General features: G+C 39.1%; 2 protein-coding genes across 2 annotated transcripts; both read left to right on the forward strand.

Moving 5' to 3' along the window:
- Positions 1–598: 598 nt before the first annotated feature.
- Positions 599–3808, forward strand: LOC311503866 (sialic acid-binding Ig-like lectin 7). Its single transcript, XM_084566764.1, has 4 exons — positions 599–1241; positions 1436–1819; positions 2009–2314; positions 2420–3808. Exons 1-4 carry the CDS (start codon positions 1178–1180, stop codon positions 2695–2697), a joined length of 1032 nt encoding a protein of 343 aa, XP_084422890.1. The 5' UTR covers positions 599–1177; the 3' UTR covers positions 2698–3808.
- A 5639-nt stretch (positions 3809–9447) lies between these two features.
- On the forward strand, positions 9448–10718 carry LOC311503867 (sialic acid-binding Ig-like lectin 7). Its single transcript, XM_084566765.1, has 3 exons — positions 9448–9480; positions 9675–10058; positions 10186–10718. Exons 1-3 carry the CDS (start codon positions 9453–9455, stop codon positions 10647–10649), a joined length of 876 nt encoding a protein of 291 aa, XP_084422891.1. The 5' UTR covers positions 9448–9452; the 3' UTR covers positions 10650–10718.
- Positions 10719–18683: the final 7965 nt, after the last annotated feature.

Below are 18683 nucleotides of genomic sequence, written 5' to 3' on the forward strand. Positions count from 1 at the left end.
ATAGTGACTGTGGTTTCAAAGTTTTCTGCAATATCAAATATTATTTCTTTAACAATCTCGAAGTCTTAAAATGTCAAACCTTTTCATTTTCTATTCAACAGACAGGACATGACAGTGGATTGTGTCATTCACACACTAATCAACTGAAGATTTCACAAAAAAATTCCTTCCTCTTTCTCAGGATTTAAGTGGGAGTAAGAATTTTGAAATACATTACAAGACAAGACAGATGTTGTAACTTAATTGTTTCATAATAAGCAAGTAATATTACTCATTGAGAAGTGACAGGGGAATCTGCAACAGCATTTCAATACGACTCTAATCACTTTCAGTCTTCCCATTTTGGACTGGGTCAGACTGATCAGAGTCCATTCCTCATCCCGTCCAGATCACCAGCATTTTCTCTTCTTGCCATTATAACCACCAGTTTCTAGTTCTGGGGAGTTTCCTATGCTCAGCATGGTCTCGCCATCTCCACATCAAATATAATTATGTCCCGATTGGGTCTACTTGCCAAAGACTCTCCCATGTTACGCACCTCCCCACCCTCGCTGGCCTTGCAGTAGGTGCCTTGAGATTGACTAACACTGACAAACTTCACCAGTCAAACCTTTGAAAGTGTAGATAAAAAGCACCTCTGGAGAGGTCTGCTGACGTCTTGGTTTTGTCTGGTGACGTCAAGATGCTAAAAAACGTTTGTTCCTCTTTTTTCAGGGTTAAAGTAGGAAGGATGAAGACTAAACAGAGAAGTTGGTTATTTGATCTGCTCCTGATCAACTGAAATGAACAAATTCCTGGATTTACAAACAATATAGTTTCTTTGTTTTAGCTGCAGATTCATTAGGTAAGAGCAATGTTACTGATTTTTATACTTTAACTTTTTAACCTGAGAGACAACACATGATATATTTTAAAATTTGTTAACCCTGCAATAGACTGGTGAACTGTCCAGGTTGTACCCCGCCTCTCACCCAGTGATAACTAGGATAGGCTCCGGCCCTCCAGAGCACAAACTGAAAATGAATGAATGAACGAATGAAATGAGAAGTTGCTTCAGCAACATTTTGAACTATAATATCATGTTATCATGTTGGATTATTTGAAAGGGTGATTCTCTGCAAGTGAAATCTCGTTGTTCATGTTTTTGTCTTTGTTTCCAGTCTAGGAGGTGAGTGTCATGGCAGCCCTGTGTGTGAACGTGGTGACAGTCAACATGTTACTGAGTGTCTTCTTTCTTTCAGGTCAGTTGTTTGTTCAGTCTCTTTTATTTGGAGACATTACTTCAATCATTTCTAGACTGAAATATTTTCTACTGACATTGTTCAAAGGGTCTACATGTAACATGCTGCAGTTGAACTGGAGTTTGTGTCTCATCAACTTTCTCTTCAGGCAGATTTTGATCTACATGATGTTCATCATTAGTCTGGTTTTACAGGTGTTTGGGCTCAACGTGATAAGGCACCAGGCCTCTTCATTACTGCACCAAAGAAGATGGAAGCACTGAGTGGATCTTGTTTGAAAATCCCCTGTAACTATAGTGAGGAACCAGGAAGAGGGTTTAACGGCAGCAGAGAAACCTTTGGAGTGTGGATTAAAAGTGACTTCAGATTTGGCCCATATCCAAATAATGTAGTCTTCAACAGTAGTAACTCAGTTAACATCTATCCAATGAATATTATTGGAGACCTGAGTCAGAAAAACTGCACCACTCTGTTTTCTGATTTAAAGACAAGTCATTCAGACAAATACTACTTCAGAATTGAGAACTGGCCGTTCAAGGCAACAGCTTCTTGTGATTCTCTTCAAATAACAGTTAAAGGTAAGACAAGTTTATTTTTTTTTTGAATTTATAATATTATTGTTGAGGATGAAAAGTGACATCATTCTGGATTTTGGTCTAAAACAACAAAATGCATTAATATCAGTAACACTGGAGAAATGTCAGCAAATGTCTGAGTATGATATTCTTTCAGAAAGCGTAAAATGTGTGTTTGATGTGAAACCACAGATTCTCCTTGGAGACCCAGAATTAGTATCTCAGGTGATGTGAAGGAGAAGGAGTCTGTCAATATAACCTGCTCAGCTTTCACTCCCTGTCCACACTCCCCTCCTCAACTCACCTGGAATCTCAAACAAGACCCTCACAACAAAATAGAGGAAAACACAAATGGGACCTTTACAACTAAAATCCACGAGACCATCACTCTGTCAGACACACATGATGGATACAACATCATCTGTTCTGTCAGATATCCTGTGAATGAAGGAAAAGACGTCAAGACAGCAGAGACACAAGAGACTCTCAGTGTTTCATGTAAGACAACCAGAGTTTGTTGTTGGATTCTGTCAGCACATGATGATTCATGGGATGTCAGCTGTTTGTGACGAATAAAGTAAATCTCTGTCACATTTTCCTCAGATGCTCCTAAAGACACCTCAGCATCCATCAGTCCATCAGGTTTGGTGTCAGCAGGTAGCTGGGTGAACCTGACCTGCTCCAGCAGAGCCAAGCCTCCCGCCAGACACTTCACCTGGTTCAAGAACAGCACAGATGGACCCATGAACGTATCTGAAGGACACTTCTACAGCTTCAATGTGACTGATAGAGGAGTTTATTACTGTGTGGCCTCAAATCAACTTGGTTACCAGACGTCACCATGGATTCATCTGAATGTTGAAGGTAAATATCATTGCTGAAAACATTTCAACTGAGTCAGTTTTACTCTTGATGCTCCTTGTGTCATTTTGGTTTGTGAAGAATTACTGAAGTGGTTAAGATTGTGGTTCATAATATACAAGTTTCATCAGGAGGTCCGTTTAAATTTAACAAGTCTGCAAAGAGCTGGAATAAAAGTTGATGACGGTTTAGAGTCACATAATCTTCCACTAAGTAGAAGGTGACCATGCTGTCTTGTTGCAGAGGATCAATGGTTTGGGGTTGATGTCCACGTTACAGTGAAGATCCTGGGAATCATAATTCTCTACAGCACAATCATCATCTTTGAGTGGTGAGACAAACTTTTCTCTGATCTGATACTTTGCAGCTGGAGATCATTTGGTCTCTTTTAAATTATCAGTGTTTAACATCTGTTAATATTTATTCATCTTCTCTCTTTTTTTCAGCTGGTTTAGATCAAGATGCTCCAACAAACCAGAGAAGGTGAGATAGCTGAGAAAGTTGCTGCTATTATAAGGGAGTGTCCCACATTACAAACCTTCAAAACTCACCTCAAGCAGTGGTTGAAAGCAAACCAGTCTTTTAATCATTGACTTTTATTTTCTTAATAATATACTGTCTCGTGATGTGCTCTTATTGTGATCTATTGCCCTGTCCTATGGCTTATCATGTTTTTGTGTTACCTGCCTAGGGACTGTGGATGCAAATTAGCATTGTTGCTATAATCCGGCATATTTACGTCTATTGCTGTCTGAATACATGTTCATTAATGTGCACTGTCCCTATCAAATAAATGAATAAATAAATAAATTATTATCTAAACAACTGTACTAACTGTGAAGTTAAGCCATAAATCATCATCACGTATTGAGCTGACCTCTCTCTGTGTTGTTCCATTTCCACAGGACACAGGAGAACACGACTACGTCAACGGAGTGATTGAGATTCAAGCTTCATGAGCCACAAGGAGAGGAGGAAGATGTCAAGTTCATTGTCAGTGGAATGATTTATTATTTCTGATTCCTTGTTTATACCTGCACATGTGTAACTTATCTAGTGAAATGTGATATTTTGGTGGATCACAGCATCATCCACGTCTGTACATGTGAAATATTACTGCTTTGTAGAAGATGAAGGTTTGAATGTATAATATTTTCTATATAAATTTGTTGTTTCCATATGGATGTTCTCTTTCCTTTATAGAATAAACTCAGAATCAATCAAATTTGTATGAAATGAATTTATAGTAAATATCTTTATTCCATTCATTATTTGTACGTGAAAACATGGTTTTAAAAGAGACAATAGGATGATTTAAAGTAGATATTTGTGGTGAAGATTAAGAAAACGTGTGTAGGAGGAAAAACTGTTTTATCATGTGTCAATTCTGTTCATATATTGTATGTAGATGACTGTTAAATCACTGTGATAATTTATTGGTTGTATGAAGGGATCAAGTTGTAAAAGCTACAAATAAAAACATTTTAAGTGAACATTTTATTCTCTGAGGTTTTGCCATGAGTCCACTGATAAAGACCAGCTGATGATAATGATAAGGATGATGCGACTTGAGCAACAACCTGACGCACAGATTAACCAGATTAAAGGGGAACTACTGTTTTTTTTTTTTCAACCTTATTTCTAGGTAAAATTACGATTGTTTACTCACCCATATAACTTTTGCGTCATCCGCACTCGTTTAGGAGATGATTAGATCAGCGCATATCCATATAGCGGGAGTGACTCAGGCACCGAGACACAGCCTCTAAATATATACACTGATCTAATTATTTCCTGAAGGAGTGCAAATGACACCAAAGTTATATGGGTGAGTAAACAATCGTATTTTTAACTAGAAATAAGGTCCAGGTTGAAAAAAACAGTAGTTCCCCTTTAACAAGAAATAAAAAATAAATGTTGCAGCATTCTGTGTGCAAATGCAAGTGTTGGATATCATCTCTACAGATATGGTGACAGTCAACATGTTGTGTGTCTTGTTTCTTTCAGTTCAGTTTGTTTTTTCCTGGAGACATTACTCAAAGCTTTCACAGATTCAGATTACCCCTGTCTTTAAATCCGGTGACTCAACGTCTCTGCATAACTACCGCCCAATAAGCATTCTTCCGGCCATTTCCAAAATCGCAGAAAAATGGGTGACACAGCAGATTGTCCATCATTTAAACAGCAGCTCCCCCTCTCTCCACGCCATGCAGTTTGGTTTCAGATCCAAGCATTCCACTGAGATGGCTACATGCTTCCTTATTGAGAAGATAAAAATTTTTCTCGATAAGGGTGGAGTTGTAGGGGCAGTATTTTTGGACCTCAGGAAAGCATTTGATACAGTAAATCATTCTGTTCTTCTTACCAAACTCTCAAAATTTAACTTCTCTCAAAACGCTGTGAGCTGGATTGAATCATATCTGCATGATCGAACACAATCTGTATCAGTTAACAACTGCAGATCTGACTCCCTTAGGCTAACCTCTGGAGTCCCTCAGGGGTCAATATTGGGCCCCCTTTTATTTAGTCTTTATATTAATGATTTGCCTACTGTTTGTCCAGAAGCTGAATGCGTAATGTATGCAGACGATACGGTTTTCTTTGTTCATGGTCACACCAAAGACATTGTTGCCGCTAAACTCATTAAAACAATGTCCTGTGTCACAACTTGGTTGCAGGAGTGCTGTCTACAGCTAAACGTTTCTAAAACTGTAGGCATGTATTTCACTAAAACAAACAGAGTATCACTTGACCCTGACATACATGTTAATGGAGAAGAAATACAAATTGTCAGCCAACATAAATATCTTGGGATAATAATAGATTCTGAGCTTTCCTTTAAAGCCCATATTGGCAAATTGTGTAAAAAAATCAAGTTAAATCTCGCAAATTTTCGTGCAATTCGAAATGAAATGTCTACTGAAGCCGCAAAAATGTACTTGCATTCGATGATCTTCAGTCACTTCAACTACTGCCTAACCAGCTGGTCCCAGGCTGGTCAGAGTTCAAAAAAACCATTGGAAATCTTGTACAAACAAGCAATTAAAGTTATGGATAAAAAACCTAGGCATTACCATCACTGTGCAATTTTAAAAAAGTATAGTATTTTAAATTGGGACAGTCTTCACACATTTGCAGACTTAAAACTGACATATAAAGTACTGCATAAACTGGCTCCAGATCCTCTGGCAGAATTCATCAGCCAAAGAAACAGCCTTGAGCGTGTCACTCGAGGCTCTGTCAGAGGTGACTGTTATATTCCTTTGCGCAGGAGCACTTTCAGTAAGTCGGCCTGGTCAGTAAGGAGTGCAAGTGTGTGGAACTCGGTACCCGAGGAGGTTAAACAGCTCACAACATACAAGGCCTTTACAAAAAAATTGAAAATGTGGCTTATCAACACCTACAGCTGCCAACACTAAAAGATAAGCCTGTTGTGATGCTGTGATGTTTTTATGCTATGATAAAATGTCATGTTGTATTTTTTCTTAGTTGTACAGTAAGTGTTTGTATATGTATTTTGTATTATATTGTATGCTTCTTATTGCCTTTTTTACATCATGGCCAGGGGACTACAGATGAAAACTAGCCTTCTGGCTAATTCTGGCTTTTTTAACCATGTGTAATCATGTGTTCTGTGAAATTGCACTGTCCCTTTCTTAAATAAACAAACAAACAAGCATTTGAAAACAAATCTAAACGTCACATGTTAACACCAGTCCTGCTCAGAGTTCAACAATCATACAGTCATGCACTAATGCCTCCACATGCTTTACCACCCTAACACCAATGTACTTCTCTTTAAATAGACACCACTGTAGCTTCATCTAAATGACAAAGAGTGGGACATCAGAAGTGTGTCCACATGTCCACATTCAACAATTTCTTCTTTCATATATTATTATTGACCTGTCCAGGGTGTACCCCTGCCTCTCGCCCGATGACAGCTGGGATTGGCTCCAGCAGACCCCCGCGACCCTTAACAGGAATAAGCGGGTATAGAAGATGAATGAATGAATGAATGAATATATTACCATTATTCTTTAAAAAATAAAAGCTCAGCTGAACCATCTGTATAACTGTTTTTTAGTCTGGTTGTCTGTCTTTAGAGCTGAGATGACTCAGTTTCTGTCTCTACATAAGCTGAACGTCCTGCCATCAAAGATCAGGCCACAGATAAGTATGAGTTCTGTCACTTCTCAGAACGTGTGCACCTACGTCAGAAAGCAAAAAGATACAGATTTATCTCTTGCAGCCTGTGCCACATGTCTCAGTTGTGTTGAAATGTGCTAAAGTTAACAAATCCAACAACCAAGTCAGGTGAGGAAATAGGAAACTTAACTCATCTGCACCGTGATGCAAGTACTTAACATCTGTTTACGGCGACTGTGAAATGTTTTCACAGATCTGACTTAGGTTTAAAGATGAAATTACATTTAAAAGACAACAAAAAACAACAAAAGAGACAAAATACTGTTTTCGGACACGTTTGTTTCACATACTGTGTGGGACGTCCTTTATACAGTTCAGCTGCTGAACTCAGACACAGGAAGTAAACATGCAGTGACAACATTAGCTATTAGAAACATGTCTGTTAGATATTTCAGCATTTCCTGTAAACAGACAAGAATCCTCAGGTGTTTAGTGAGCCAGTGTGCTTCAACGTTTATGTGTTCAGGTGTTTAATGAGGCAGAGTGCAACATAGGGAGGCGTTAAAACGGAAATAAAGTTGGCTGAAATTAAGTTAAATATAATCACATACCAGCATGGAGCACTGCAGAAGTGAACGTCTCTAACATTTGTCTTTTTACTAAACATTTTCCCCGTATTAAATGTCTAAATAAACAGACAGTGGATGATAAAAGGCGGCAGTGGGTTGTTAGATGAAAATCATCTTTGAGAGGGCGTGTGTTATTCACACCTCGACCAACTAAGTTGTGACGAAAATTTCTTCCTCTTTATCAGGATTCTCTATGCAGGATACTCACTCTACTGTTCAAAAGACGGCAGCTTAAAGATAAAAAAATCTTTCAAAACAAACTCACACCCTGATGAGGTGAAGCTGCTTCAACAAGTTTTCTTCCTCTTTCTCTGGATCGAAGCAGGAAGGATTAAGTCTTCATATAACAGCTACTAAGCAGAGACATTGGTTATTTGATCTGCTGCTGACCAACGGGAATTTTCACAAATAACTGGATTTTAATATTGGTTCTTTGTTTTAGCTGCAAATTCATTCGGTAAGAGCAATGCTACTGGATTTAATACATGGCATATTTTGCGATCATGTTGAATTATTAAGATTTTTATTTTGAAAGTGTTTTCCAAGTGATTAACTGCTGATGTTATTAAAAACTATTTATAATGTAGTGAAATCTGGTTGTTTATGAAGAGTTCCTGGTATGAATGTGTGAATCTGAGGTTTCTTTAAAGCAAAGACACTTTGTTCAAAAGCTGCTTTGATTCAAATATGTTATTGTCACATAGTTTTTGTCTTTGCTTCCAGTCTCGGAGATGAGGATCTTATTTCATAATAAGCGAGTGATATTACCCATTGGTCACAGCGAGAATGTCCTGGGTTCAAATCTATGGGCCGACTGGGCCTTTCTTTGTGGAGTTTGCATGTTCTCCTTGTGTCTGCATGGGTTCTCTCCGGGTACTCCGGCTTCCTCCCACCGTCCAAAGACATGCTCATTAGGTTCATTGGTGATTCTAAATTGGCCTTGAGTGTGAATGGTTCTCTGTCTCTCTGTGTTAGCCCTGCGATAGACTGCGACCTGTCCAGGGTGTACTCCCGCCTCTTGCCCGATGACAGCTGGGATAGGCTCCAGCAGACCCTCGTGACCCTTAACAGGAATAAGCGATTACAGAAGAGGAATGAATGAATTAATTACTCATCGGGAAATGACAGGGGAATCTGCAACAGCATTTCAATACGACCCTCCTCACTTTCAGTCTTCCCATTTTGGACTGGGTCAGACTGATCAGAGTCCATTCCTCATCCCGTCCAGATCACCAGCATTTTCTCTTCTTGCCATTACCACCACCAGTTTCTAGAACTGGGGAGTTTCCTATCCTCAGCATGGTCTCGCCATCTCCACATCAAATATAATTATGTCCCGATTGGGTCTACTTGCCAAAGACTCTCCCATGTTACGCACCTCCCCACCCTCGCTGGCCTTGCAGTAGGTGCCTTGAGATTGACTAACACTGACAAACTTCACCAGTCAAACCTTTGAAAGTGTAGATAAAAAGCACCTCTGGAGAGGTCTGCTGACGTCTTGGTTTTGTCTGGTGACGTCAAGATGCTAAAAAAAACTTTGTTCCTCTTTTCTCAGGGTTAAAGTAGGAAGGATGAAGACTAAACAGAGAAGTTGGTTATTTGATCTGCTCCTGATCAGCTGAAATGAACAAATTCCTGGATTTAAAAACAATATTGTTTCTTTGTTTTAACTGCAGATTCATTAGGTAAGAGCAATGTTACTGATTTTTATACTTTAACTTTTTAACCTGAGAGACAACACATGATATATTTTAAAAGTTGGTTTGAAAGGAATTATACAAAAAGAAATGAGAAGTTGTTTGCCCTGCGATAGACTGGCGACCTGTCCAGGGTGTACCCCGCCTCTTGCCCAAAGACAACATCATGTTATCATGTTGGATTATTTGAAAGGGTGATTCTCTGCATGTGAAATCTGGTTGTTCATGTTTTTGTCTTTGTTTCAGGTCTAGGAGATGAGTGTCATGGCAGCCCTGTGTGTGAACGTGGTGACAGTCAACATGTTACTGAGTGTCTTCTTTCTTTCAGGTCAGCTGTTTGTTCAGTCTCTTTTATTTGGAGACATTACTTGAATCATTTCTAGTCTGAAATATTTTCTACTGACATTGTTCAAAGGGTCTACATGTAACATGCTGCAGATGAACTGGAGTTTGTGTCTCATCAACTTTTTCTTCAGGCAGATTTTGAGCCACATGATGTTCATCATTAGTCTGGTTTTACAGGTGTTTGGGCTGATTGTAATCTAACACCAGTCCTCTCCATTACTGCACCAAAGAAGATGGAAGCACTGAGTGGATCTTGTTTGAAAATCCCATGTAACTATAGAGAGAAACCAGAAAACAAGATTGACAACAGCAGAGAAACCTTTGGAGTGTGGATTAAAAATGACTGGAGATTTGGCCGATATCCAAAGAATGTAGTCTTCAACAGTAGTAAGTCAGTTAACATCTATCCAATGAATATTATTGGAGACCTGAGTCAGAAAAACTGCACCACTCTGTTTTCTAATTTAAAGACAAGTCATTCAGACAAATACTACTTCAGAATTGAGAACGGGCCGTTCAAGGCAACAGCTTCTTGTGATCCTCTTCAAATAACAGTTAAAGGTAAGACAGGTTTTATAATTTCACTTTACTTGTTAAAATGTGGAGCAGTTGTAGCTTAGTTCATAAACTCTGTAATCCCTCGGTAAATTTGTTTTGCTCAGTATTCAATTTTTGCACAAAACCACAGATTCTCCTTGGAGACCCAGTATTAATGTCTCAGGTGATATGAAGGAGAAGGAGTCTGTCACTATAACCTGCTCAGCTTTCACTCCCTGTCCACACTCCCCTCCTCAACTCACCTGGAATCTCCAACAAGACCCTCACAACAAAATAGAGGAAAACACAGATGGGACCTTTACAACTAAAATCCAGGAGACCATCACTCTGTCAGACACACATGATGGATACAACATCAGCTGTTCTGTCAGATATCCTGTGAATGAAGGAAAAGACGTCAAGACAGCAGAGACACAAGAGACTCTCAGTGTTTCATGTAAGACTCTTACTCTTGTTTCTTTTCTGATGTTAGACTTAGACAGACTTTATTTGTCATTTAGATTTTCATCAAAACAAAATTTCAGTGCAATGGCTCAAACCATAGCAGGAATATTCCTTATCTACTTTAGTTTTAGTTGGTTTTATTTTGTATGAACAGAGAGCTCTCACACTTTCTGGATTTCTGGGATTTCTCCAAATGTTGAATGTAAATATCATTCAGTATTCATTTTTCTGAATCCACTCAAACACAGTAAGAGTTATATCTGGTTTCATTATATCAATACGTTCACATAAAATCATGTCTTGTTTTAGTCTCCTCACACTGGGAACCAGTTCTTGGAGGAATCATTGGGATCATCGTACTCATCTGCTTGATCATCTTTGTTTGGTAAGTATCACATATCAAAGCAGCAAACATGACTCAGTTACTGTCGCTGACATTTTAGCTGCACATCCAAAAACATCTGTTTCCCATCAGTCTTAACATTTTACTGTCAAATATATTGACCCTAAAACACAGTATAGTTCATCTAACAGCCTCTGATGTTTTCCAGGTGGTTAAAGTCAAGGCATCAAACTCAACAACAGACTCAGGTTTGTAATGACTAAACTTCTCTGTAGTCTACCTGACTCAGTGTTTAGTTACTTTATATATTACCTCTATCAGAGCAGTCTACTCAACGTATTCAAAAAGTAAAAGTAATGATTTAATAAGGAAGGATTCAGGTGAAGATCTTCCTCACTAAACATCACATGTGGTTCATTTCTTATAGAGTCAAAGAGGTGAAGATCCGGTTGTTGAAGAACCTGCAGGTGAAACACAAGAACGAGAAAACATCCATTATGGAGAGATCAGCTTCTCCAAGCAGAGACGTGATCCATCCTCTGTCTCAGTGCAGGACAGTGGACAGCAGCAGGACACGATGTATGCACAGGTCAACATCAACAAACCAGCTAAGAGATTAACACAGACTGCTAACAACGCAGATTATCTCTATGCTGAAGTCAAGAAGAAATGAGAAGTTTGTTTTGTTTGTGTGGAGACTCAGATTTAATGTGCTGCACGTTTTATTCATGCAACTCATTTAACAAAGAAAATAAGACAGGATGATGTCATTATTCATTTCTATTCCAGTTATCACCACGTCCATATCTATGTGCTGACCTCATATACAGCATATGTTGTTGTGTGATTTGTAACATAAAACATTGTGTCTTATTTTCTTTTGCCTTCCTGATTGTTGTTCATATATTTCCAGCTTCTCGCTTTAATTCACTCCTGTTTCTGATAACATGTTAGGATTCATCTTTTCTTCTTATTGCTCAGTTTTATTCTTTAATGCATTTGGCTCTAATCTTCATGGACATATTTTGTTGTTTTGATTTTTTTTCATAATAGAGGTAACATCTTGCAAAGTTCAAAGTGTGTGAACCTGCAGTCAATAATAAAAAAAGGAAGGTGAGGTATTTCCAAGTTTGACTACAAGTCCTCTGTAGTCCATTTCTGCACATACAGATGAATACAGCCTCTTACTGTGTTAACCAGCATGTCTGCATTCATTAAAATAGTGTTGAGATTATGTCTGGTTCATTTCTGTGTGAATGCATCTACTTCCTCTGTGAGAGCTCTGACTAACTAACTAACCTAAACCATAATAAATAATAAAACATGGAGCAGGAACAGAGCTTAGATCAGATGATGTAGATAAAGTTCATTCAACAAGCTGTACAGAAACATAAACTTAACTGATAGACTGTAGACCCTGGTAGTAGTGGAGGAGGAGTGAAGAACGAGGAGGTGTGGATGCTGAGACATCAGTGAGGTGGAGGAGGGCTGAATGGATCTGACAGTGAAATGAGAACTGAGAGCAGCAGAGAAAGGAGGAGTTTTAAAATGACAGCAGACAAAATGATTGGCCCACAGACAGAGGTTGTGATTGGTTAAAGTGAGGAAGGAAGACCATACTGTACATGTAAATAGTGTGATGTATATTTCAGGACGGTGAGCTCCCCCTTGTGGTGAGAGAAGGTGCAGCACAGACAGACAGTGCTAAGGTGCTGCTCAAACATCCTACAGTCATGTATTTATGTTCCTCAGAGGGTTTTACCTCACATGTCTTCCTTTTATTTCTTTTATTATTCTACAAATTTGATGTCATCTGAATGTTGAAGGTAAATGCGGAAGTGAACTGAGTCTGCTCTTGTCTTTTTTCTTTCATTTCTTTTCTGATGGTCTCTGTCTACCTCAGTGTCACTCTCATCTGTGGACTTCGGGTACCGCAGTGATCATTGTCATCGTTCTCTTCTGCCTGGATGTCCTTGTTATGCAAGTTTTTTTTTCTCATGCACATCCAATAAAGTTAGTTTTATTACTTTTTATTACTTTAACCTAGTTATAGGGTAAAGATTACAATTACATTATGGTTAACGTTATGGTAAAATGCTAGGGAATGCATTACATCAATGAATATCCTCTCAAAGATATCTATGCAAAGATTTGTGTGTGTGTGTGTGTGTCTTTTCTACCAACTCACTTGTTAGCAACACACTGTAGCAAAAAGTACACAAACTACAAACCACACAAAACAAGACAGTTTATTTTTTTCAGTTCAGATCTGAAGTGCCTGAAGTTGAAGAGTCACTATCTTCCTGATAGCTACCAGCTATTCCTAAATGTAGAAGAACACACATTTTAGACTTTTGCCTGGTTTATAAACACAAGTTCTTTAAATCTAATCTATAACTAAGTACAGATCGTTAAAGAACAAGTGTACACGCAGCAGCTGTTCATAACAAGTTGAGAAGCATTGGTTATATGACTAATACATTTATCCAGAGAGTCAAACCAGTGAAACGCTTGATGTCCATTATGACGATGTCCACTTCTCCCAGCAGAGACCTGAACCTTCCTCTGTCTCAGTGCAGGACAGCAGCCATCAGCAGGACACGGTGTACACACAGGTCAGTGTTTCACACAGAAAAAAGCTTCACACAGACTGTTGACGGCCCAGAGGATCTCTACACTCAAGTAAAAAAAACACTGAGTTCACACTTCACTGTGAGCTCATACAAGATGTTAAAAGACACAGAGGTCTGGACGAGAATATGTTGTGTTTACTGACAACAGTTCAATGACAGGAAAATGGTTTTGTCACTCATATTATTATTTTTCCCCTTCATGTGTTCTTTGTTGTGTCAGAAGTTATCTACATATCACACACTGCTAATTATAAAGGCCACAAATCTGCATCCATTGTGATTTTTAGTTAATTTACTTCTTTCCATTTGCTACTGTTCTACTGTGTGTCCATTATTTTATTGTAAGTAACTGCGAAAAATGAAAGAATCCCTGTTTGTGGATTTATATTTATATTTATATTTATATTTATATTTATATTTATAATGCACTGTGTCCGACATTTCACATATTGTGTGTAAACATCACCTTAAATCATATCGATTCATATTCAGATTGATTCACTCAAAGTATTATAAACACTGAAACAGTAAGACTAAACGTCACTGTGGACATCTACTCTCATTCTCTCACTGGGCTTTGAATGTAAACCACCACCAGAGGGAGACATAACTCCTTTAGACTCCATCTTGAATCCACCTGCAGCTCAGACAAGACTTACTGATGGATTATCTCTGCTTTCCTTCATATTTCACTTTTATTTCACCTCTCTCAGTCACATTGCTCTGCTCATTTTCTGTCACCTATTTCAAATGGAATATAAAGTCCCACTGCTGTTTTATTAGTTTGGGATACTTGTTGAAAATAAATGGATGAATCATGACATTTTAATTCATTGACTTGGTTCCAAGACATAAAATAGGCCTCAGAGTTAGACTCACCAGACAGCACCTTTTTTCCATGTTAGATGTTGCTACTAGTGCTATGACATATGCCAAATGCCATGACTGTGTCTTAAATTATCAGAAGCAGACATGGTTGAGGATCTCTGTGTCAAAGGCTTCAAGTGAATCTTTGCCACATAGAAATCTACAACGCAATGCTCAAAACTCAGAGGAGGAAATGAATCAAAGATGGTGACACTGTTGTTGAAGTCGGGCCTAAACTGAGGTCTAAAGTCAGCTTCTGGTATAAGCATACGGAAGAAGAAGGTGTGAGAAGGAGAGAGTGACATGGTTCCTCCCCCTATTGATCAGATCCTTCAGATTACCGCAGATCAGCTTCACCTAAGAGAGAGCACAAGACATCACGTTTAACCAGTCTTTACGGCCCTTGGCCAGCAGAGGGGGAAACCGAGGCCTGTAACGGGGGCGTTCCCACAGTGTGTGTGACACTGTGGGAACAAATTTTGACCTTGTCTTTGGAGGAAACAGCAAAACAAATCCATATATCACACAGTTTTCAGCATGTTCATATTTATGCACTGAATTTGTCCTGTGAAATTAGGCCCCAAGACGTTGGCAGCAGATCCTGAGATGTTTCTAGTGGTAACAACTGAAATATTAAAGTTGCAGGAGGAGCCTTTGAGTTTTTCTTCACTGAACTCTAAGATGTAAAAGTATAAGATAGTGATATTGAAGTGAAGTGATATTTTCCTGTCCAAGCTTCTTTTTTTTTGTTAGAATATTTATTGTGACTCTTACACACATGTCATTGGAGCCTTTACACAAACAAACACAACAAATCTTTGCTGCAGAATAGAGATACTCTGGGTCATCAGGATGTTTCCATTTAAGTGCTAACCTCCTGTTTGTAGTTTCGCTGTTATTTATATATCAGACGTGTGAAATGAACTCATCTGAAGGTGACCTGTGAAATTATAGGCCCCAAGAGGTTTGCAGCAGATCCTGAGAAGTTGTATGGAGGGTTCTTCCAAGGATTGAACAGATGCTTGATCAGATTTGGTTCCACTTCTGGTGCTCATATGTTCATCATAAAGTCTTTATTTTAGCATTTTATCAAAACATATTCACAGTACAGTTGGATAATGAATACAGACTTAAAGTGTGTCTGTTTACTTATCTTACTTACGGGAAACATTTGGCAAAAAATTGAAATAATTGCATAAATTGGTGTCATGCACTGCATACAGAGAACAGATCCACCCCCACTGGTCTTGCAGTGACAGTGCAGGTGTCTTTGAGTGGTGCATAGGATTGATTCGCTTGAACAAATGAGTCATTCACACCCTGATGAGGTCAAGGTGCCACGAAAGATTTTCTTTCTCTTCCTCACGATTAAAGCAGGAAGGATGAAGACTTCTTAAGAGAATGACTAAACAGAGAGAAGTTGGTTATTTGATCTGCTGCTGATCAACTGATATTCAGAAATGGCTGTATGTTTGGTTTAATCTGAGGATCTAACATTAAACCCTTGCACACACACCTATTCTAAATCAGACAAAGCCTGATCACGTAAAAAATAACCAGCTATTTCAGGTATGTAACCTTCGGTGCAGTCCAAAGAACACACAACCTGCAGAAACAATATTATTTCACATTATTTCACTTAAAATCTTTTGCTTTTTCCTCAGGTTTATGTCCTTAAAACATTTCACCTGTTGACCTCAGGCATCACGTCATCTCAAGACGATTTCAGTGACGTAAAGTACATCTACACAACATCATCACCTGACTGCTCAGTCTGATGTCAGGATCAACTGTCCTCCAGCTGCTCCACCTTAAATACATGGGTCACTCATATATTTAACAGACCGTGTTTAGACATCGACATCAACACCTGATGTGCTATAGATCCTGTTGACCTCAGAGGAGCTGGGTCTGCATGTACTGACAGATTCATATGTGAACATTTACATTTGACACACTGTGTTTTATAGAACAGAAAACTTCCTCTAAAGCAACAAACTCTACTCGGTGGTGAGAATTGGAGACTGCACATCATCCACACTGGTCCTGAACACAGGAACGCTGCAAGGCTGTGTGCTCAGCCCAGCTCTCTTCACACTCTTCACACATGACTGTTCTGCCATCCATCCCAGCTCAGACAACAACCTTGTTCTGAACACCAGAAAGACCAAGGAGGTCACTATGGACTACAGGTGGTCAAGGACAGAGCACGCTCCTCTCCTCATATAAGTGGAAGCAAATTCCTGGGCATCCACATCACATTTGACTATACCTGACCTGGTCTGGTCTGTGAACACTCCACACATAGTGAAGAAGGCCCAACAGAGGCTTTTCTTCCCCAGGAAGCTGAAGAGGGCTGGACTCTCCTGTCGACTACTGACAAACTTCTACAGGACCACAATAGAACCCATCCTCTGTCTCGGTGTGACCGTGTGGTATGGGAGCTGCACAGCACAGGACAGGAGGGACTTAGATTGGGTGTTAAGAACTGCACAGGGGATTGTAGGGGTCCTCTCCCAGATTTGGGCCATGGACTGTTTGTACCTCTTCCTTCAAGGAAAAGGTACAGAAACATCAGAACAGACTGAGAGACAGCTTCCTCCACAGAGTTGTGAAATCATTCATTCATTCATTTATCTTCTGTCGCCGCTTGTCCTGTGAAAGGTCGCGGAAATCAATCATTTTTATTTTATTTCCTAAAGCGTTTTTGTGTGTGTGTCTGTGTCAGGCTGCATCCTGCTCGAGATGGCTGCTGCCATCAAGGAGTGTCATTGCTATGGGGTGGGGGTGCCTGGTTTGGTCTTGGTGGGTGCTACATGTCTAAGTAACATCCACACGAATGAATGCCAGGTCTAAAAGTTTGAATTAGTCATTGACACCTCATGAGCTTAAGAAACCACAAATTCACATGTCCTGATTAACACAAGATAAGCAGGAAGTCATGTGAGATGTTGTCGCTGTACAACCAAACCAACTGTTCTCACAGTCTTAATATATAACGTCCGCCTTCTTTCAAAGTAGGTTTAACAGGGAAGTTGTTACTTGGTCTCTTTCTGATCTGCTCAAGCTCAAAACCACTGATATCAAAACGTTCTACAGTCTTTGTTTCACCTGCAGACTCATCTGGTAAGAAACATGTCACTACTTTTTATATTTTAATGTTTTAACCAACATGTTTGTTATTTTACTGCTTTTCTGCAACTCTTGTAAACGTGTGCTGTGGTTGGTTCAGATTGCGTAAGCCAACATTTTATTTCAAATATAGTGTAAATCATCACGTAATTATGTCAATTTCTATTTAACTGCAACTCTGCTGATGTTGTCAGATACAATTAATGATGTAGGACAGTCTGGTTGTTCATGAAGAGTTGAACATGCAAATTTCTGGAACCTCTTTGTTCTTTTTAAACAACATTAAACAACCTTTCAACTTAAATGAAAGCCCCTAAATGATGCCTTTATGGAAGCGTCTTTATCCATTTTAGCCTTTTGTCCCTGATTGAGATACATGTACACACACTTTTAGTCTGAGGCTGACAAAGCTGACAAGAGGATAGTCTTATATATGTTGGCTTTGCTTTGATATGTTTTCAGTGACAGGTGGGGGTCCCCTGGGGGGTCTCCTACAACTATTACGTAAAATAACTTCCAGTAGAATCACATTAGTTTATGTTTGCTAGCAGAGCAGTGAGCCCAGCTCTGTTGTCCGTTGATCAAGTCTGGAGGAGAAATGAACCAATTAACTCCAGAATCACCTCTGAAAACACAGATAAGAAAAGTATTTTGTTGTATTTAGGCGCAAGTGTCATCTTTAAGTCTCGGCTGGCACTGCAAAGAAAACAGAAAAAGTCACTAAATTAATAAACATCTATGAGTGAGAGATTTAATTAAAATGGTTAGGAGCTTGGTGCTGCTCATTATCTCCTCTGCAGAACACTTTCTGACCATCAACAGCTGCAGGAAGAAGAACCTACCCATCTGTAAGCCACCCTGTGGTGAACAGTTTGCACAAGTTCCTTACAATAAATAGTGCAAGTCATGTTTCCTGAACATTCTGTTTCTTACAACCCAATAAATATCTTTAAAATCCTCATCATCATGTTTAAAATAAGGTCAGTGTTAAAGCATACCTTCATGAGGGAACTCCTGTGTCCATAAACTCTGACTAAGACAATAATAATCTCCACATGTGTGTCTGCCAGTGAAAGGGAGACTGTGGTGGTGGCAGGATGAGACTGAAAGGCGCCAATCAAAAGAGGAAATCCAAGAATAATTTACAGAAAATGTCTCCGTGTGTGACGACACTGACTGAAGGGAAGTTGAACACAGTTTACTTCTCCA

The sequence above is a fragment of the Chelon labrosus genome (assembly GCF_963514085.1).
Source record: "Chelon labrosus genome assembly, chromosome: 18".
In the NCBI taxonomy this organism is placed as follows: domain Eukaryota; kingdom Metazoa; phylum Chordata; class Actinopteri; order Mugiliformes; family Mugilidae; genus Chelon; species Chelon labrosus.